Genomic DNA, 21,627 nt, shown 5'->3' with positions numbered 1-21,627 from the left:
TCAAAAAAACACCGCAGTTTAGCTGCATCCCACCAAGAAATTCATTGTTTCCTCTTATTATATAGTGCAATTTCTTTTAAAAATCTTTTTAACTAAAGATATTTAGTGATCCCCCCCCCCCTGCAAAGCCTATTATTAGTGAACGCGGACAGTGTTTGGAAAACATTGGTCAATTAGAAACGGAAGATTCTGAGAATATTTATTATTTAGATTTATATGCAACTTAGTAATAATTACTGCAAGTGTTTTCTGACCTCTGTTGTATGATTAACTGGGTTGAATGTGTACCATTGTGTAGTTGGTGATGTTATGACACTGGTTATTTTATATTAATGTTTTTTAATTGACTTTTAAATTTTATTATTAGATTTGTAACATATTGTATTACTGCTGTGTTGTGAGCCGCTGGAGTCTTCGGAGAGGGCTGGCATACAAATTTAATAAATTATTATTATTATTATCACACCAAGTTGGGGGAAACTGATCGCTGACTGGTCTTTTCCAGGAGTACCCAAATTTGGCAGCTTTTAAGACTTGTGGACTTCAAATCCCAGAATTCTCCAGCCAGCATAGCTGGCTGAAGAATTCTGGGAGTTGAAGTCCACAAGTCTTAAAAGTTGCCAAGTTTGAAGACCTCTGTTTTAAACTGATATATTTATGCTTGCTACAAGCAGATTTCTACCAATCGAAGATAATTCGGCGTGAGTTCGGGATGCCCCGTGAAATCTGACTCCAAGCTTAACCGCAATGCTAAAACCGGCTCTCTCTCCGCCCCGCCCCCCGCATCAAATTGACAAAAGGACTGAGCGTATCACTTTCGAAGTATACAAATGCTCCCCCGCTCCCACCTTACGAGCCCAGAAATGCTTTTCATTTCATAACCCGAAAGGGGGGGGGGGAAGAACTTCAAACTTAAACCAGCACCGAAAAACCCGATACTTACACCACCCGGTCCAAAGGCTCCATCTTCCCGGTTCAGGAGAGCTATAGCTACACCCACGTGGACCGGACACACTGAGACCACCGGAAAGAATTATATTAAAAGGAGGGTTGTGGAAATCACGTTGTGACGTCATATCCGCCGTGGTTTGATCATAGAAAATGAAGAGCGCCCCTACCCAAAAGAAGCGGTAGTTCTTGAAGACGTTCTATACTTCAGCCGACTCCACGGGCAGCCCTCGACTTGACAGTTTCATTGAGTCACTGTTCAAACCAGGCCCTGACATAAGACCGTTTTTCCCCACTTGCTGCCTTACAGCATGCCTATAGTCACATGATCAAAATTCAGACGCTTTGGCAAGTGGTTTGTATTTATTTCATTTATTAAAATTTTAATTTATTAAATAAATTATATTTATGACAGTTGCAGGATCCCGGAGTCATGTGATTCCCTTCTGACAAGCAAAGTCAATGAGGAAACCCGATTCACTTAAGGACCATATTACTAAATTAACAACTGCAGTGCTTCACTTAAGAATTTTTTTAAAATTTGTTTTGTCAAGTCTCTATTGATGGTATACAAAGATATAATAATATTTATGTGGATGATACTAGTAAAAGAGAAACATTAGGACAGGGGACAGAAGGCACGCCCCTTACTGACCTCTTAGGAATTGAGAGTGGTCAGCAGTAGATAGTCTTAAGGGTAAAGTTTTTGGGGTTAGGTGTTGATACGACAGAGTCAGATACTGAGTTCCATGCATCAACTACTCGGTTACTAAAGCCGTGTTTCCTGCAGTCAAATTTAGAGTGCTTTACTTTAAATTGTATCTGTTGTGTGCTCATGTGTTGTTGTGGTTGAAGCTGAAGTAGTCGTTGACAGGAAGGACGTTGTAGCAGATGATTTTATAGGCTATGCTTAGATTGTGCTTAAGGCGACGTAGTTCTAAGCTTTCTAAACCTAGGATTGTAAGTCTAGTTGCGTAGGGTATTCTGTTGCGGGTGGAGGGCTCTTCTAATAAAGTAACTCTGGCCATTTTCTAGCGTGTTTATTGGGGAAAGAAAGGTCATGAACTGGGGTAAAACCCATGATGATTTTTTTCTTAGCAACGTAAATGTTACGCTCGACTGTGGTCATAAGTTGAAGAATACCTATATACACAATTTGAATCTTAGGCGTTAGAAGCCAGAAATTAAGAGCCGAAGGAATTTATGATTTGTACTGCATTATCTCCTGCTTTTAGGTCAAATTTTATTTGGGCAAGATCCTATTCATGGTGTTCCACTTAAGTTTCAGAAGTGTTCCTGTTGTGTTCCTGTTCGTACCAGTAGTGGGTTCTAAAACCTGTTGCTACCGGTTTATGTGTGCGCTTATGCGCACTGCTTGTGTGCATAAGCGTCCTCGGTGGGTGGGCGGAGCCTCCCGACACTGGAGCTACCAGTTCACAGAACTAGGCCGAACTGGGAGCAACCCATCGCTGGTTTGTATATATGTGGAAGCAGGGGTGGGCAATAGGCAGGACAGGGTGGAACACAGTTCCACCAGTGGAAATGCATTTATTTATTTATTTTATTGGATTTGTATGCCGTCCCTCTCTGAGGACTCGGGGCAGCTCACAACATAAATGAAACTGTGTGCCAAACTCCAGCTGACCATCCCACCCTCCTCCTCGGAAAGCGGCAGGGAGACCAGCACCAGCAGGAGTTGCAGGGGGCCCATTTCCTGCCCCCTCTTATTTCAACAACTGATTGGCACCCGTTCGCTTAGCTACCCAGCCTGAGGTGGGGGGGGTGACCCAGGAAGGAGAGCGCGGGAAATGGAAAGCAAATTGTCACCCCAAAGAGTGACACTGGTGAGGTTGTAAGTCAAGAACTTAACAGTTCACTTGAACGATGATGATCGTTCAAGCCACTCCCACTTGGTAACATGGCTGGCAAACCACTCCTACCCAGTCACATGACCATCAAGCCACACCCACAAAACAAGCCACACCCACAGTGTGGCAGTAAAATTTTTGGCTGCCCATTACTATGCAAGGTTGAAAATATATAGATTTTTAAAAAAATCATAGTATGTAAATTGTGATAAATGAGTTTACATTATGAAAAGCAAAGGCAGCTATATTGGTCAAAAGGAAAAATCCAAGTCCTTATTAGAGTTGCATCTTTTATTGTATCAAAACCACAAAACAGAAAACAAATGAGTTCTCCAGAATTCTTCACCAGACAAGATAGTAAACAAAAGTAACAGGGAAAAGGCAAGAGAAAGGATTTGGTAATCAAAATAGGTTCCAAGTTCAACAGAAGCCTCTCTTTCCACTTTCCAATTTCTTTAACAAAGAGGTACAGAGAACTTGGGAAATGTATTAGATCAATATCACAAAAGGAATGTGATTCTAAGAAAACTTTCCCAAAATAATTTGCATATGAATTCAGAGTCTTTCTAATGATAATATGTACATGTCAGATATCAGTCAGTTTATCCGATATAGTGACTGCTGCTCAATCAAACAGCTTATATCAATGTGGAGGCTCTTCTGAAGCAGTGTTCTGACTGTTTTCTATGGAAGGATTCTCTATGATGGGATTTGGAGTATCCAGAAGAGGTTCAGCATCATCCTTTGCAATGTCAGCTGGAATCCCGCGTTCCAAATTCCAAACCATGTTTCCTTTGTCACTGGCTTCTTCTTCAGACTCTTCCACCAGCTTATCCTGGGATTCAGCTATTTCGTCATCTTTTTCATATAAGAAATTACAAATCATGTTTGGTCTGCTGTAGGAGAACTCTTTGTCCTTAAGATCTAGCCATTCTATGCCGCCTCCTGCCAAATTAAAAGCAGGAAGGAGTTAGTAAGAAGAAAATAAACAAACACCATTTTATTGAGGATTCTGTCTCATCCCTTATTCATATCTTGCTCTGCTTCTCGTTTCCCTTCTTTTCTGGTTTCCCAGCAATGATACCATGATGCTCATAACAGAGACTTCTGCACAGCAAAATTCAAAGATTATTTGGCTGCTACTTGTGATTAAAAAGATTCATGTTGAGATAATTCTGCATTACAAAAATGCATATTGCATGACTTCTATGGTGAGCTACTACAACAAAATGTGAGAAAAATCACTACTTCCAATATTAATTTTCAGTAACAGGAGCTTTTTATGATGGACAACTATGATTTGAAGTCCAGTAATGGCAGATTTGGGTTAATCTGAAAGAGATCTGACAAGTAACATTAAAATGGATAAATGAAGGTAGATGGGACTCTTACCCTTCCCAGACCTGCAATATCATTCTGATGTCAAACAGAACATGCATTAACTCTGCTTTTTCTCAAATTGATTCTATCAATTAAGGAGTGGGAACATAAACAATTCCAAACTTTTTAGTAACTAATTTATAACTATTTACAGGTCAGAATACTATGATTGGTTGCGATCTCATTAGAATAACAAAAGGTTGCTGCGCTACAATTATATAAAAGCTCAATTAAAGTTATCTGATGAAGTAATGCAGAGAAAGCATGTTTTTATGAGCTATGAAAACATCAATGTAGAGCAGTCTGTGACTGTTTTACAAACAGTAATCTAGCTTTGGTTACAATGTTACACACGTAATATTGTTATGTTACTATGGTTTATATATAACAACATATTCTGCAATATAATGTTTAATCTGTCTGTGAACCCAATATGAAACCTGGACAGAAAAGAGCAAATAAGCAATACATGATATTAAAGGATCTTGTGGATATACCTATATTGTTTGTTTTTTTGTCAGAGGAAACAAAAATGAAGTTTTAGAAAAAGAGGAGGAATTTCTAGTGTTTGAAAATCACCTATGTTCTCGTCCCCTTCCTTTTTCTCAACCAGAAGTGTCCGCGTCATATTTAGTTTCTTCATTGTGTGGCATTTATAATTTAGTTGCAATTTTTGGTTGCCTTCCATATCTACTATCAAGAAAAAAAGAAGAATGTTTCTCATTTTTTTTTAAAAAAAAACATTGATTCTGAAAAACTGAAATGTAATGTACTGCTTACCGTGATCATGATTTTCCTCAAACACTATACATGTTCCAAGGGTATCTGAGGGTGAGAGCAAATAAATTGCTAAGGGAAAATATAAACTTATTTTAAAGAGTAATATTTACTCAATTCTATAAAAGAATTAGAAGATTGCATGCATAAATTCAAAATTTATTTACAGCCAAAGACACAATAAAAGACTTGCACATTGCACAGTATCTCAGTGGTATCCTGGCATAGAGGTGAAGTGCTCATCTCCCACTCAGAAAGTTGAGTTTAATCCTGGACATTTTAATAGCACATGAGAGACAGATTCTACCTCCAAGTCCAAACAGAAAAAAGTTTGTTTTTTAGATAGGAGGCTTATGTATCTTTCAGTTGTTGCCCTAATAGGTAATGTCCCAATTTTAGCTCAAAATAGTCTCCTATGTGGATTTGTGGAACACATATTAAGGGCTAATTACAAATGTGGCTTTTACTAAGCTAATGCTTCTCAATTATTTTCTGTTACCAAACCCCCCTCCCCCCCAGGAAGAAGTAAACATTTAGCGCCTCCCCCAACTTTCCAATCTGGGCCCCAATAGAATTTTAGTATTAATATTTATTATTTTACTTATTATAAGCTGCAAGCAAACTATTGGCTGGGGAAAGCTGCTCTACCCACTTACCTGGGAGTAAGTCCCACTGAACTCAATGGATTCTATTTTCAGTTAGGCAGACATATGCTACCATGGTTAGAGCCTTTTCTTGACATGGGCCCAGGCCAGCTTAATCAAACTAATGTTTCGGGGTCACTGGCCTGACCCATAAGCACAGTGCCTGCTGGGCACTCACAGCAAATGGTGTGGAAGGAGGCTTCAAAACTTTCACCCAGCTGCAGAGGATGCTCCTCCTTGTCCAGCAGCAGGTTTGCCACACCGTTCATGGTTACTGTGGCATCCGCCGAGAACAACAAGAAGAGCCACCCGTCCTGGCCGCCTTCTCTTCTAGGCTCTGATCAGGGTGCAACTGGGAAAACAGCCCGTTTGGGGGAATTGATTGAGAGGGACCACTCATGTTCCCCGGGGTCACACGCACCCCCTCCTGGCATCGCTCCATGCCCCACTATTTAAGAAACACTGTACACTTAGCCTCACTATCCACAGAATTGCATGCTTTGCCTTTATTTTTAAATTTGATCAGCCAATCAGTATTTTTTTACATAATCGAGGAAATTACTGATTTGAAAGTACAGTATAAGTTAATTTTTGATCTGTTTACTGACTAGATGAGGAAGGTTCCCTCGGTTTCTATAGAAAAGGAAATTACAAAGAGGAAAGACAATGTTACTTTATACTCGGAGAGGGGCGGTATACAATAATAATAATAATAATAATAATAATAATAATAATAATAATAATAATAATAATGACTCTGGCATAAGCCAGTGAAAGTGATCCCAGTGGTACTTGGCATGCTGGGTGCAGTGCCAAAGGATCTCAGCGGACATTTGAAAACCATCGGAATTGACAAAATCTCCATCTGTCAATTGCAAAAGGCCGCTTTACTGGGATCGGCAAACATAATTCGCCGCTACATCACGCAGTCCTAGGTGCTTGGGAAGCATCCGACTGGTGATGAAATACGAAATCCAGCATAGTGATCTCGTTTGCTGTGTTGTATTGACATAATAATAATAATAATAATAATAATAATAATAATAATAATATCACAACTTATAAAATAGACTATTCATTACATTTCTTACCTTCATATTCTCCAGCAAAGACATATCTATCTATTTGCAAAATAGGTCTCTCTGTGTCAATTCCCTAAAAACAGAAGCATACTTGGGTGAAAGGAAGTTATTGAGTTCAAAGCATTATCTAAGCTGGGTGATATCTCTAAAATTGATATGTCATTACAAAATGTTTTGTGCACAGACAGACATTTATTACTGCCATTTGTAATGAGCAGGAATATCTAGACATCATAAATATTCATCAGTACCCTGAATATGATTTCAAGAACGAGCAAGCTTAGATAAAATGGGCTGTTGGTTGTGTCTTTAGTATTACTAACCAAATTTACCACACCTAACCAGTGTTCCCTCTAAGTTTTTTTGGGGGTGGGCGGAAAAGTATAGTGTCTGAGTGGCAGTCCCTTTGGGACTGGGCGGCACAGAAATAATAAATAAATGAATGAATGAATGAATGAATGAATGAATAATAAACAAACAAACAAACAAACAAACAAACAAAAAACCCACCCTGTTTTGCCTCAGAGAATTTCAAAATAAAATACTGTACTGTGTGTCTATAACAGTGAGCTCATAATAGGGCAACTCTATCAATATCAAAATGCCACTTAAATAATTGAGCTAGTTTCAAACTAGATTTTGATTTTCTTTCTCTCTTCCTTACTCCCATTCTTTTTCTTTCTTTTCCTTCCTCTCTTTTTTCTATCTGTTTCTCTCTCTTCCTCTCTCTCTCCTTCCCTCTCACTCTTTCCCTCTCGGCTTCTGGGCAGGCTTGGAAAACTCTGAGTTGATGATGATTTTTAAGTGAGCGATTGCTCACTGCTCAGCTTAGAGGGAACTATGCACCTAACTGTTTTTTACATAGGGAGAATTATGCCAAATAAGCTAAATTTAAGTTTGGCAAACAGGAAGTGAGCAGAGCATAGAATTTTGTTCTTCTGTTAAGGCACCAAGAAATCTACAAATAGCATATTTTTATATAGAAAAACAATGATAAACAACTTTCAATTATGGAATGCTTTAGCAGGTTGGTTGCTAAATGTAATAACAATGGCATATAAAGGAAATAAAGCATCCTAACAATGAAGAGAATATTTAGTAAATAAATATTAAAACAGAGTAGGACCAACATACATGATGTTCCCTTGGTTGTGGAATATGGATAAATGTATAAGGAATATTTGTGATATTAGATTTATGTTGGTGAACATACTGTATATATACTTGTATACAAATGATTCTGATTTGTTAGTTGACAGCCAAAATGTTTTGCAGCACGTATTAGATAACCTGTAGAAAGGAACATGGATCTGGAAATCAATGTATCCAAGATAGCTCTGTTTGATAAGGAAAATAGCATGAAAATAATTACAAGTTGTAGTGGAAAAATCTAGATTAAGAATGTGAATTTGTGTACTCTGTAGAATGTTGATTATGCATAGGAAACTGTATGGAGAGATTTTAAGACATTGTCTGTTGTAAGGAATGGAAGTACCGGTATGTGTTCTGTTGCAATGAATGTTTGTTGTAAGAAGCAAAAAAAAAAAAGGCTGAGTAAAAGATCACGCTTATGCCCACTCTGTTAAGCAAGAAACACATTAAGTAGTTTAACTCCTGCTATTTTAAATTTTCTTTGAATAGAATCACAATTGTACTTTTTAATAAAAATATATATTAATTTATATTATGTTAAAAATACTCACCAAAATCTTGCATTTATTATCACATTTTTCCAGGAAGTCTGAATCGATTATTCCAGACAGTTCTACCACAACTAATTGTTCCTAGAGGGAAAATTACAAAACATTGTAGAGTATTTAACAGCTTAATTATTTAGCCTGGCATATATACGCATTTGCAAATGCAATATGGGTGTTTAAGCATGGTTGTAAATTTGTGACACTATGAAATATGAAAAACCAAATGAGCTAATATGGTATGGGAATTAGCACTAGAGAATCCAGTTTCTGTTTTCTAATTGTTCAATGTGAAGGTCAGTGGTAGATAGTCACTCACTCTCTTTCAGATCTATTCCATAGGATTGTTGTAGGGAAAAAATAAAGTAAAAAGTAGTGTATTCCACCAAGTAAATAGTGATAAAAGGGATAAAAATCTAGCAGAAGAATAAGTAACCATGGTATTTCAAACCCAACATTCCCCCCTCCCGCCCAAAAGTTGCTGATTTTCTATACTGGTTCTATACCCCGAGTCTGCGGAGAAGGGCGGCATACAAATCAAATCAAATCAAATAAATAATAAATAAATAAATAAATAAATACACAAACAAACAAACAAACAAACTTACATTAATTCATTGGAAAATAAAACATAACTATGTTTTGTCATTCTACATTCATTGTACCATTAAAAAGATTACACCTGCAATTCGGAAAGCCAATTCTCCACATTGATCGAAGTCATTTCTTTCTGCTTTGTTCATAAACTATGATAATGGTACCAGTAGTAAATATGTTAAATTACCGATTAAAGCAAAAATAGAAAAGATTTGAAGAAATTCTTCCATTAGGTTTAAGTAGTTGACACTACCCAAGAAGCCATGCATGCTAGTTCCAGATTCTTGGAAAACAGCAGAAAACTTGAAATAGTATCAAATAAAACCCATTGCTACAGAACAGGAAGCTCCCACATAACCTACAGTAAAATAATAATAATTTATTCATTTGTTGGTTTCATATTTGTCGTGGAGAAAATCTATATTAACAGTCCATAACCATAGTGGTTTGACGACTTGGCTGGGAGAGCGGGAACTGGACCAAGTGAGTGATGGTCCAGGGTCACCTGAATGGAGCTGCAGGTGCATGCTGGCCTGCTATCTGCATGAGTAGAGATGCATATGACGTCAGCCCACCTCTCATATGGTTCAGTTTCGAATAGGACACAACCTGGTAGTGCGCCACAGCCTGAGAATTGGAGACCCCTAATCTATGTGGTTATTAGGAGCCAAAAAACAACTTGACAGTACACAATCAATAACTTTATATAACCTATGTCATCCAGGAGCCCAAGTCAGCATGCATACTATTCTCTCCTTCAGATTTTCCCCATTTAATGAAATAAAATACAAATTAAATGATATTTATATCCTAAGTGTCCCTCCCTTTTTTTTTTCAAAAGGGAAAAAGGTTAGATCTCATCAGATCCAGATTCCTCCCGAGCTGTAGAAAAGGATTCCGATTCCAGAGATCATCGCTCATGAATCAAATGGCAGATGTTATGTTTTCAAAGCCCAGCCAGCAATATTGGTTAAGGCTAATGGGAACCAACGTTGAAAACATCTGGAGGACTTCAAATTGAGAAAATTTGGAGTTTTTCCAACTGCCTGTGACAGCTGAAAACAAAGATGATACACAGCTGTGCTAAGAGCCTCAGCGCTCCTGATGATGAAGTGAGGTGGGGATTCACATTGGGGAGGACTAGAATGAAGATCCCTCCTTCCCTGCCTTAAAAGCAAGTCATCTTATAAACAGGCTGGTGGGCGCTCTTATTCTGCTGATGTTTATTTATTTTTATTTATTTTATTCTGTCAAGTACATATTGGTAGTATACATAGATATAATGCTGTTTATGTATATGAGATGGGTATTAATAAGAGGGAAACGTTAGGACAGGGATGGTAGACACACTGGTACACTTATGCACACCTCTTAGGAATCTGGTGAGGTCAACAGTGATAAGAGTAAAGTTTTGGGGGTTTGGTGATGAAACCACAGAGTGAGGTAGTGAGTTCCAGGCATTAACTACTCGGTTGCTGAAGTTGTATTTTCTACTGTCAAGTTTGGAGGGGTTCACTTTGAGTTTGTGTCTGTTGTGTGTGCTCAGGTATTATTGTGGCTGAAGCTGAAATAGTCATTGACAGGAAGGTCCTTGTAGCAGATGATTTTATGAGCTATGCTTAGGTCGTATGATGTTGTGTGCACTTAATGCAGCTTAACACATTCAAAAATGAAGGATCCTTCCTGTGCTTCTTTGCAAACTTTTAATTACTCAAACTAGGTAACATCGTAATATTGATATTACCTAGTTTTATTTATTTATTTAATTTATTTGTCAAGCATATATAGGATAGTAATAGTTTGTATAAACATAAGTAAAAGTAAGGATAAAAGAGGGCAGGGACTGTAGGCACAATGGTGCACTTATGCACTCCCCTTACAGACCTCTTAGAAACAGGGAGAGGTCGACCATAGACAATCTAAGGTTAAAGTTTTTGGGGTAGAAATCCCAGAATGCATTCAAGGCATTGATCACTCTATTGCTGAAGTATTTTTGCAGTCGAATTTGGAGCGGTTTACACTTAGTTTGAATCTATTACCTACTCTTGTATTGCTGCGGTTGAAGGTGAACTACTCATTAACATGAAGGACATTTTGGTATATGATTTTATGAACGACATTTAGATTTATATGATGTTACCTAGTTCGGGTAATGAAACGTCTGCAAGGAAATAATCGAGCTCAGCGAGCACCTAGGACAGTGTTTCCCAACCTTGGCCACTTGAAGGTATCTGGACTTTAACCCAGCAAATGCTGGCTGGGGAATTCTGGGAGTTGAAGTCCAGATACCTTCAAGTGGCCAAGGTTGAGAAACACTGATCTAGGAACTTTCATTTCAACCCTGAGCTACAACTATTCTCCCGTATTGGTATACCGGCGGCAGGGTAATCGAAATATTCCGTGACATCGTCAAGACTTCAGCGATCCCGAAGGAGAGAAAGTGCCCTTCCCCGATGATCCTCTGGACGCCGTTCAGAGGCGTGTTGCAAAGGCATGCGACGGAATGACATCTCGCTGGGTTCCCTCCAGCAAACCTACCTCAACCTCTTCTTCTTCTCCTTCTTGCTGCGTCCCACCCGCCGCCTCCATGCTCTCAGGGCCTCGGCCGGCATCACGTGACGCTCCCGCCGCCATCTCAGTCGAAACCTCCCCTCGTTGTCTTGGGTTGCAGAAGCGCCGCCAGGCGGGCGGGGTTTTTTGTGTGTTGTGGGTCGTGGCGCGAATCTCGAACTCTGCAGTCTGGTTTTAACCACGGCTTATTTACGATTTAGTACGAGTTGCGGTAACGGCAGATCATTCTCGCCCGGGGGTCAGCGCCTAGAGCAGTGTTTCCCAACCTTGGCAACTTGAAGATATTTGGACTTCAACTCCCAGAATTCGCTGGCTGGGGAATTCTGGAAGTTGAAGTCCAGATACCTTCAAGTTGCCAAGGTTGGGAAACACTGGCGTAAAGTACTGCCGAAGCACTCGAGTTCGCCTGCCAACATGGCTTTTCCCTCTTTCCCTTTCATGTACCCTCACCATGGCTTTTCCCTTTTTTCCTGACATGTTCCCTCAACATGGCTTTTCCTTTTTTTCCTCTCATGTTCCCTCAACATGGCTTTCCCCTTCCCCCCCTCATGTTCCTTCAACATAGCTTTTCCCATTCTGAAATAGAAATGAATTAGGCTTAAATTATCCTAGTTATGGTCTTAAAAGTCAGCTCTGGAGACGACGATATTGCTGGGAAAGGTGGAGGGAAGAAGAAAAAAGACGACCATGCTGCCAGGTTGATGGACTGTTACAGCAGTAATCAATAGCTGAAGGACAGATGAGGGAGAAAAAAATCAATTTCAACGGTCACGAAGAGTCGGTGATGATATCGTGGCACTTTAAATCCATCAATTAGAAGCAGCCCCCCGGATTTAAATTTTTAGATGGTTTTGAGGGTTTGGGAGAAAAAAAATCCCTTTGTCCTGTGATTTACATTTCGTTGTTTCCCACACATCCTATCGTTTTATCTATGCAAAACCATTTTATAAATCAGTTTCATCTGCCTTATCAGTGATTTGTTGTAAGAAATTTACTGTGAACATATTAGGGTGGGGAATCTCTGCTTGTTAGCACCACTAGGAAATACTATCGCAGTTGTGTAGCTGACACTTTCTACAACGAAATGATTGGCTTTATAATTTATATTTAATTTTTAATGTATTTTAAAAAATAAAACTGAATGGTAAACAGTATTGAAGCCTAGGCCATACTTGTGATACAATCATTGCTGGAAATATGGAAATATTAATTGGAAATAGCTAATGAGTATTAACCATGTGTTACATCTCTAGTGTGATATGGATTATACTTGCCCTACAGAAATGGAGACAGGTTTACTTCAGGCCAAATTGTTGAAGGAAAAAAGCATACACTGGCTGATTGTGTAAAAATCAAGAACAAGCACCAATGTAAATTAAAAATTGAGACATTGGAAATAAAACATGAATATCAAAAGAACACTGTAAAAGAAGGAAGAACAGAATGCAGAGAAGGAAAAGCATCACATGGTTGGTTTCTACAAAAGATCAAGGGGAAAGTGGATAAATATAAAACCTAGCAATGGTTTACAATTGGAACATTAGCTTGATTTTGGCTGTGCAAAAGCAAACTCTGAACCAATGCAGCCAAGGCTAGAATTGGAAAAAAATGACCAAATGATTCAAATTGCAGAGGCAGAAGAAATAGTATGTCATATTTACTTAGCTTGTGCAAGATCACACAAACTAATTATGAACAATAGCAATAGCTCTTATGATTCACATACTATTTTATAGTGCTTTATATTAAGTGGTTTGCAGGCAGCATATTGCCCTCAACAATCTGGGTTCTCATTTTACTCAGGATGGAAGGTTGCAGTCACAAAATGATTCATTGGAACATCAGTAAAAATTATTTGCCAGTAATAAAAAATTAGTGGAAACAGTTAAAAAAGTGGTAAACAATATTTTTATCTGTTCTGAACTTAAAACAGGAAAAGTGATTTCATTTCCAATTTGTTCCTTAAGATTCTCAGAACTGTGCCATGTATGTTTTTTCAATTTTCAATACTTTTGGGTGTTCCGTCAAATGATATTCCAGCATTTATTACTACTGTATGAGTTGCCTATTAACTATTATTGACAGGGTTGTAAAACATTTTATATCATTCTCTCTAAAAGCAGTTTGTAAGTATTGATTTGTTCCACATTTTTTCCTATTTTATTGGGCCTTTAAGTTTTACATCCAGTTTATCATACATGCTTTTATTTGGTCTGTGTTATCATATCTAAGTTTATATTTATGGCCTAATAGATGAACTTGATGGTGTATATATAAGCATTTCAAATTGTCATTTTTAAACGTTCTCCTTGGTTTTGGGATCAGATTTTGTAGATACATCAGCCATCATGTTCTGACTTGCCACAACATAGTGAACCACATGCAAGTAGTCCTTGATCTATATCTGTCACTTAATGACCAGTTACAAACTATCTGGAAAACAGAGCTTACAATCTGGTTCTGATGTTTCGATGGTCAGTTCCCCACCACCCCTGTAATCACATTTCAACAGGATTTTAGCAACATGGCCACATTTATGGCCTCTTATAACATCCTCTGGTCATGTGACTGTCATTGTAATAAACAATGGATTCACTTAACTTCGTTTGTTCTATAATTGCCACGTTTGCTTAAATATGTCGCTTTGCTTTAAAAAAAAATAAACCACTCTTGAAGTCCTTAATTACTGACTTCTGATGGAGTTCGATTACATGGATTGAACTGAAGTTATATTGTACGTGCCAATTGCAAACCTGAGCATACCACACAGTCCTGATTGGAATAGCCTGTAAGATTCGTAAATAGAAGTTCATACATGAGGGCAGAAAGCCAAGGGCTACACAGTTGAATGTAGACTAATCCAAGTATAGTATCCAAGTATATAGTAAGTAAAAAATAAGCAGAACACTAAGACTTGTTCCTTATCTTCTCCAAGATGTGCCATATCTGTAACCAGTCTTTAATCAGTAACACGTCTTTAAAATTAAAGAGGGTAGTAAAAATGTCGTGAATCTTTACAACATTCTAACATTGATTATACAGTATTACAATCTGAGATATTTTTAAAGATCTTTAATATCAGCTTTCATTCTTAATCATGCTTTTTCATTGAATAGAAACAGAGTTCTAGTTTGATTAACAAGAGTAGCATTTCCAGTAGAGTTAATCTTATTGAATCACCCTGGCATTCAATAGCACCTAGGGACTATTGAGAAAATACAGGTAACATCTGTTAATTCATATCAAGGCTTTGTTGTTATAAACACAAAGCAGAATTATCTAAGTCAGGGTAGTAGCATTTTTACTATTTGCAACAGCTTAAGAAGCAAACTTTTATTGAAGCATTATGATTTCTGGTACAGATATATTTTTGTACATTTTAATGTTCCATGTCTAACACCAGAGTTAATTTTAAACACCAAACATATCCCCCTCCCATTTTGTTCAGCCTAATTCATGAAGATCCATTGAACTGCTTTATTTCTATCCAAGGCTTATGTATAAGTTCTGCATTTTCAGTATTACATTAGTTGAACAGATCTCAAGTCAAAGAGTGCTATTAACTTGGAATATTCTTTATAAAAACATTTGAAAAATTGGCCCTTAAAAAGCAAAAGCACCATAAACTGCTAGGTGCTACACATAAACAACATTTATTGATTTTGGTAGGAAAAAATGTTCCAATTGCTTGATTTCCAAGCAAATAGGTTTAATAACATAGAAACACTAAAAATGTTTCCTTTATAAATACAAAAGGAACAAAACACCCATAATCAAAAACATAGCCAAGGATTAGAATGACACATCTATAAGACTTGCTGGTCTCAACAGCTGAAATCCCACAGCATTTGAGGTGACTGAACATGCTCTCTCAGGAACTTGCATTTAATATCCATGTCTATTTTTTTGTTACTAATGTACCACATATAAATGTTTTACATGACTGTATTTTGGCTCCTCATATTTGCTTACTGCAGCGAAATCACCCAATGCCTTCTACACCATGTAAAAAAGAACTGCATATTAATTAGGAAGAAACACAGATGAAGCCACAATATTGCTAAATTTAGCTTAAACATCACATGCATTGTTGTCACAGGACATTACAGAGTGGAAGGGCCTGTGTTTGAATTAATATAAAGTTAATATTTGAGCCAGCATATTTCACAGTAAGAAACGGCAGCTATTTTGTGCAGTAGTTTGAAATCACATTTCACCGTTTTCTAATAAATTTCTGTGTTAAAATTACCATAAAGCGCACCAATCTCCTAACCGATTAAGTTCCCAGATGCCCAAACTGCATCTAAACTCTGTGAAAAGCCTGGAATTAACAGTGTCCTTAATTTTCAAAATTTTGTTTATATACTTAAACAGATGTCCAACGACTGCCACCAATTGCTATGGGTTGTCTTTAAACAAAGGACATGAAGCAAGAATGGGTTTGCCAAAAATTACACAACTGTCAAAAGTAACCTGTTGACAAATAAACAAATACATTTTCACCCATAGGTGAAAAGGTAATGTGCTAACCACAGCAAATTGCCACTTCAATTCATTGTAGAATTGTATGCAGATCCAATGTAATAAACATTCAATATTTTTAAAGTGAAAATATCCCATTAAGTGTAACCAGTTTTGTTCTACCGGTATCAGCAAGTTTTAACCTATCATTTAGTTGTTGCAAAAATGTGCCAATTAGAAACCACACATTTAATAACTGTTTTAAAATTTGTTACAGCAAAGAAATGAAAAAAATTTAGGCAACTAAGTCTTTTAGTTAAGTAAGTCTAGGGGAAATTCTAATGAGGACGAAATCCTTGTCTGTGGGGAATTTTTGGTGATACTTGGAGAAAAACTATGTTGCATGTAAATCTATTTGAGTTGTTTTTATAAATGCTGTAGAGTCTCATACAGTAAAATGTTTCTACATGCGCTTCAGTTTCACAGCAAAAGTGAAATAGAATATCTAAACACAGAAGAGAGTGTTCATGCAATATATCTAAAACTCTGTTATAATAATGCATACAATTGAAAATTATACTATGATTACATCTAGGGCTTTCTGCAACTACGAGGTGGATATGAAAAATATGGCCCCTTGTATCATTTACTAGAAAGCAACCACCACCACCTCTATTGGGTATATTTTTGTGTTTTTTCTTCTTCATTCCTCCTAATCAACTTTGCTGCTTATTCTTGGCAAAACTGGTAAAGACGAAGTTGTAGTCATTAAACTGGGCAATCTGGCGATCAATACGCTTAAAACCTTCTATCTTCTGGGTTGAAGAAAACACGGTGCGACATTTTGAGCTCTAGAAGAAAGAAAAGGTACTAAAATCTTGGAGAAAAACAATCAAACATTTAAAATCAGCTTTAGAATATTACAACATGTGAAAATGATTATCTTCAACTATGACATGTACTGTTCTGTATAAGAACTCAGTTTGTGAGCTGAGTGACAAGAATCACAGTTGGTAGGTATAACTATTTGAAAGAGAACAAGAGAATGAATATGTAGGAATAAGTTAAGAAATGTTTCATAATAATTTTGAGATTGATAAGATTATGTAGAACAAAAAATAGAGTAGCAAATAAAGCCAATTTGAAAGGATAGGTTATTTCCACAAGGGTGATAGATGAAAAAGATAATTTAAAAATGAAATTAACACAGATTTAACAATTAAACTCAGGAATTATAGAAACCAAAAAAACCTGTACAAAATAATGGATTCTGAGGGATTAACCCAGAATTTAATAAGAATTGAGCATGTTTCCTGGCTTCCCAAAGCCACAGAATATATATGTTAGAAAATATGTACAAGAAAGACAGATTATAGAATAGAATATAAGGATATATGCACTTGACTACTTAATAAATTTATATGCAGCAATCTTCTGGATATGTAAAATGGAAACGATCCCTTTCACAAATCAGTTGCATAAAGATCAGCAACTTATGGTTTTAAAACAATGATTCAAAATCAGAAAATTACATTAAGTAATTTTAAAATTAGCAACTACTACTAACTCAGAATACAGTGTTTATGCAACTATTGTTGATTTCTGAGAATCTGGTTATGATGGAAGCAACCTTAGGTATTATCCCACAGAACAGCTCTATTTCCATAAACCATCTATCTTAAGGTTATGTACAATAATTGATAATGCATATGCCTCTAAGTTTACATCTCTGAATTTCTAGGGGCCGCAGAACATTTACCACATAAAATTCATAAGAATTGCATTAAATGAGGTGACTATAGCCATAGAAAAGTATGTCAAGTAAGCCTGTTATGATGAAATTCAACTACTTTCCTTAAATTGATGAAGATGTTAGTCAATTGGAGGATAGGTGATACCCCTTAACTATTACAGATTCAGTTATTTGTTTAATTCCGAATGGATGGGGATGGTTATGATTTCTAGTCCAAAACTAAACAATTATTCAATTATGTAACTTAAAAAAACATATCTAAAAGATCTGTCCCATGTTTGCGAAATAAAAGATATTTTACCTGATTAACAAAGAGAGTTGTCACAAATTTTCCTGGCTTAAAAATGTCTATGACCTTCCTAATTAGGTCATCGTAGGATGTCTGACTTATGTTTGTTTCAAAACTAACATATGAGAACTCTGGTTCTGGAGTGATGTGAATAGTCCAGTAAGTTCCCTGGAGAGGAGCAAAATAATTTATATTAGTATTTTTAATGTTGTTACACTACATTATTTCTGCAAATATTCAATGGAATTTAGGAAAAAAAATCATACTCACCTCTGTTTTCATCCCATTCATTGAATACCCACAAGGATTGAACATTGTAGCATCAATGACAGAACCTGGTATCAGGTCACGAATTCCACTCACCTATAAAATAAAAAATGTTCATACTGATGAATATTATTTCAGAAGATTCGTGTTATGTCTACCAGTTATTTTTCATCCAAATGATTAAACTTTTCTTCTCTCAGATAATGAGGTCCCATCTGACACCCATCTTATTGTTATTTCAGTCCTGAAGACTTTATTAGGATGGTTGAAGTCCCTTCTGAATACGGTGCCCATGTTTTTCTTTTTTTTGTTATTGCCCAGTTTTACCATATTTGCACCTTTGGAAAAAATGTTATTTGGTTTTATTATTATTCTTTGTTATTCTAAGAGGCATTTCATTGTTAAACATTAAACATTGTTCCAACTAATATTCTGAGTTAAACATTGAATACCGTTTTCCCTTTAGGCATTTTGTTAATTTTGAATTGCGTAAACCATGTTTACATAAAATATATATAGCAGTGGTCAAAGAGAAAGAAGCTTAAGAAAAAGTAAATGTAGTTAAATATGTGATAAAATCCCAACCAAGGTCTTTTCTATATTTATAGATGTAACTCTTGTCAAAGCAAAACAATAGTAGCAAATTTGATAATTAGCTTGATAATCTGGTATCTTGTATTCAGTATTTTGTTTTTAAAAAATCAAATTGAACTTTCTGCCCTGATTGTGTCCGCGGAATCTCGCCTAGCCACCCTGTTTAGGGTAACCCACTCCCTCCTTGACACGGGGGAAGCTGTGGAACCCTTGCATGGTAGAGCTGAGGAATTTAATCAGTTTCTCGTGGACATAATCACTCAGATTCAGACTGACTTGGACTCTGACTGGGCAGGATTGACTGAGGTGACTAGGGCTAGTCTTAGTCCGGTTATATGGGATGAATTTGAACTGGTAACACCTGATGAAGTAGACAAGGCCATAGGAGCTGTGAGCTCGTCTACCTGTTTATTGAGCCTGTGTCCTTCCTGGCTGGTTTCAGCCAGCAGGGAAATGACACGAGGCTGGATCCAGGCGATGGTCAATGCTTCTTTGAGGGAGGAGAACTTCCTGCTTCTCCCATGCCTCTGGAAGGAGAGTCCAGCATGGGTTTAGCTCAAGTCTTATTGGTAGGACTGAGTTTTAAATTAACATAATTAACATACTAATTAGGTACCGTCCCCTTACTGCCCCAAGAAGCCAGTTTTAAAAAACTCAGTCGAGGTTAAGGACTTGAGTTTTTTCCTCTAGGATAAGTATGGTAATAAGATGTAATAAATTGATTAATTTGAACCTTGTAATGTTTTTTCTTTCTTTTACCACAGGTTCCAGCTCGGCTTGGGGTTTCTGCCCTCTGCGGGCAGCAACCCCATCCTTCCTCCTTATAGGGCCTCTTCTCTCCGTGGGTAATGCCCTGAAAAGGAGCAACTGGGCTTTCAGTCCCTGACCTCAGTGGCCATACCAAGCCCTAACACCCCAGATGGGGGGGGTTTCCGCCCCTCCCCATTGATGGGGGCGGCAGGAGAATTATCACCGGTGCCACGGCCGCGGCCGCTATTTCAAAGCCGCTTAACAGCTGATCGCTCCAGATACAGAGAGCGGAGGACAGCGGCGGTCTTTTCGCGATCAGGAACATCCTGAAGGAGGGCGGCCACCGGGACCGGACAGAAGAACCTCCCGGTGTTTGGGGGCCATGGCACTCGGTTTCTGAGGCGGCGCTCCTCGCGCCCGCCATTTTGTAGCACCCGAAGGCGCGAACGCTTCTATATTAGCGTTAAAAAGGGTGCGAACCGGGCAGATTGCCAGCAATTGTGAGGCTTCTATTCTGCCCAGAGACTGACGCTGAAAGTCACGTGGGCCTTGACAGCCAATGACAGTGGAGACTAGCTGTCAGTTGCACACACGTCTCACTTGCGAGTGAGATCTTCGGTGCAGGCCAGTGACTGATTTCTATTGGATTTACATTTGTGAGTACGCTGCCCCTTTTGTTTCATGGCTGATCAAATTGATGGCAGGGAGGAGCAGGCCCAAGCACCTAAGCTACCTTCAAAAGGGAAGGAAAAGTCTTCGGGCAAGTCCAAGATCAAATCTTCCCAGTCGGGCTCATCTCTGCGTGAGGCTGAGAAAAAGATCAAGGCCCTGGGCCTAGAGCAATGTTTGGAGGTGGCCTTGTCCCCCACCAACCAAGGGGGACTGGCCATAAGCCCATTTCAATCACTTCAGCCATCAATTCTCTCACCTGGTGTATCAAGGTACTGCAACGGAGAGAGACTGGTCACCTGACAGGCAGGCATCACAATTTCCTCCTCCACCTTTGCCTCCACCTGTCCCAAGGCCTGAAAGACCCTCATCCTCAAATGGTCAGGCCATGCCACAGATTGGGATGCAGACAGCATACGCTCCCTCAGCTACATTTACGCCAACGGCAGCGGGTCTTAGAGAGCACGCAGACGCTTGGCATGCCTTCTCCCCAGCGTTACAGGACATTATAGCTAATGCGTACACGCAGGGCATAGCAGCGGCAACCCAGCGCTCTAATATCTTTCCATCTCAGGCTACCCAACCCAGAGATCTCTGGTCAGTTCCACCACCCCCTGCTGGGTTGGGTTCAATGACGGGCGACCATTCCAATTTAGAGGAGGACAGCGACCATGGGAATGATTTGTCGGACGACGAGTTTAATTTTCCTGAACAACCGGCATTGGCTGGTCTATTCAAACCCTCCTTGTTCCGGGTTTTGTTACACAAGGCAAAACAAGCCTTGGACGTTCCGGGATCGGCGACTCCTGTGGAACCAAGTGATGGTCTGCGCACATCGGTGACACTATGCAAGGAACCCGCTAAGGAATCAGACAAGGTTCCTGCACTGGAAATTTTCTTTGAAAACATCAAGCGCCCATGGCAGCATCCGGCGGCGGCGCAGGGTCCTTCAAACTTAGAGCGCAGATTTTATACGTTTGATGATGACATGGAAAATCTGTTGCAGTTTCCCCCCGTGGACAAACCAGTGGCCACATTGGTCTCCAATGCAGTCGTGCCCTCGGAGACTGCTGATAGCCTTAAACCTGATGAGAGAAGGGCGGAGACTCTCTTGAAGAAGACCCATCAAATGGCCGCTTGGGCTCTCCGAGCTGCGTCTACTGCCTCCTTTTTCAATCGTGCATCCATCATGTGGATCCAGGAGGTCCAGGCTAGACTGGGCTCCGACGAGATCCGACTGAGGCAGGATTTAAATAAGCTTCTGGCGGCGGCTGAATTTT

At 38.6% G+C, this 21,627-nt stretch overlaps 3 protein-coding genes across 4 annotated transcripts in view; all 3 read right to left on the bottom strand.

Annotated features, from left to right (window-relative positions):
- The window catches only part of RPF2 (ribosome production factor 2 homolog), a 31,346-nt gene extending 30,299 nt beyond the window's left edge, over positions 1–1,047 (bottom strand). Inside the window, exon 1 of the mRNA XM_070739487.1 lies at positions 944–1,047. Coding sequence (XP_070595588.1) covers positions 944–966 — 23 coding nt within the window. The 5' untranslated portion in view covers positions 967–1,047. The remainder of the gene's footprint in view (positions 1–943) is intronic.
- A 2,042-nt stretch (positions 1,048–3,089) lies between these two features.
- Positions 3,090–11,865, bottom strand: GTF3C6 (general transcription factor IIIC subunit 6). 2 transcript variants are annotated; one of them, XM_070739465.1, is made up of 6 exons: positions 11,532–11,865; positions 8,403–8,483; positions 6,709–6,772; positions 4,977–5,021; positions 4,776–4,886; positions 3,090–3,761 (listed from the first exon to the last, which is right to left on the bottom strand). In XM_070739465.1, the coding sequence occupies exons 1-6, from the start codon at positions 11,625–11,627 to the stop codon at positions 3,460–3,462; spliced, it is 699 nt and encodes a 232-aa protein (XP_070595566.1). In that variant the 5' UTR covers positions 11,628–11,865; the 3' UTR covers positions 3,090–3,459. The 2 variants fall into 2 exon arrangements, with proteins under 2 accessions (XP_070595566.1, XP_070595575.1); XM_070739474.1 differs by having other exon boundaries at positions 4,776–4,889; positions 11,532–11,729.
- Positions 11,866–14,621: 2,756 nt separating this feature from the next.
- Positions 14,622–21,627, bottom strand: part of AMD1 (adenosylmethionine decarboxylase 1) — a 33,769-nt gene continuing 26,763 nt past the window's right edge. The window contains exons 7-9 of the mRNA XM_070733351.1: positions 18,338–18,430; positions 18,080–18,235; positions 14,622–16,876 (exon numbers count right to left, since the gene is read on the bottom strand). Coding sequence (XP_070589452.1) covers positions 16,742–16,876; positions 18,080–18,235; positions 18,338–18,430 — 384 coding nt within the window. The 3' untranslated portion in view covers positions 14,622–16,741. The remainder of the gene's footprint in view (positions 16,877–18,079; positions 18,236–18,337; positions 18,431–21,627) is intronic.

This window comes from Erythrolamprus reginae, chromosome 1 (genome assembly GCF_031021105.1).
Source record: "Erythrolamprus reginae isolate rEryReg1 chromosome 1, rEryReg1.hap1, whole genome shotgun sequence".
Classification (NCBI taxonomy): Eukaryota; Metazoa; Chordata; class Lepidosauria; order Squamata; family Dipsadidae; genus Erythrolamprus; species Erythrolamprus reginae.
The sequence above is the reverse complement of the archived record's forward strand: the minus strand, read 5'-3'. Positions and strand labels throughout refer to the sequence as shown.

Bases quoted from the DNA above. Each gene is read 5' to 3' on its own strand.
- GTF3C6 (XM_070739474.1), bottom strand. From the start codon at position 11,627: ATGGCGGCGGGAGCGTCACGTGATGCCGGCCGAGGCCCTGAGAGCATG. The intron at 6,773-8,402 runs GTGAGTATTTTT...TTCTGTTTTTAG, and splicing joins ATAATAAATGCAAGATTTTG to GGAATTGACACAGAGAGACC. The intron at 4,890-4,976 runs GTAAGCAGTACA...TTTTCTTGATAG, and splicing joins TGAGGAAAATCATGATCACG to TAGATATGGAAGGCAACCAA.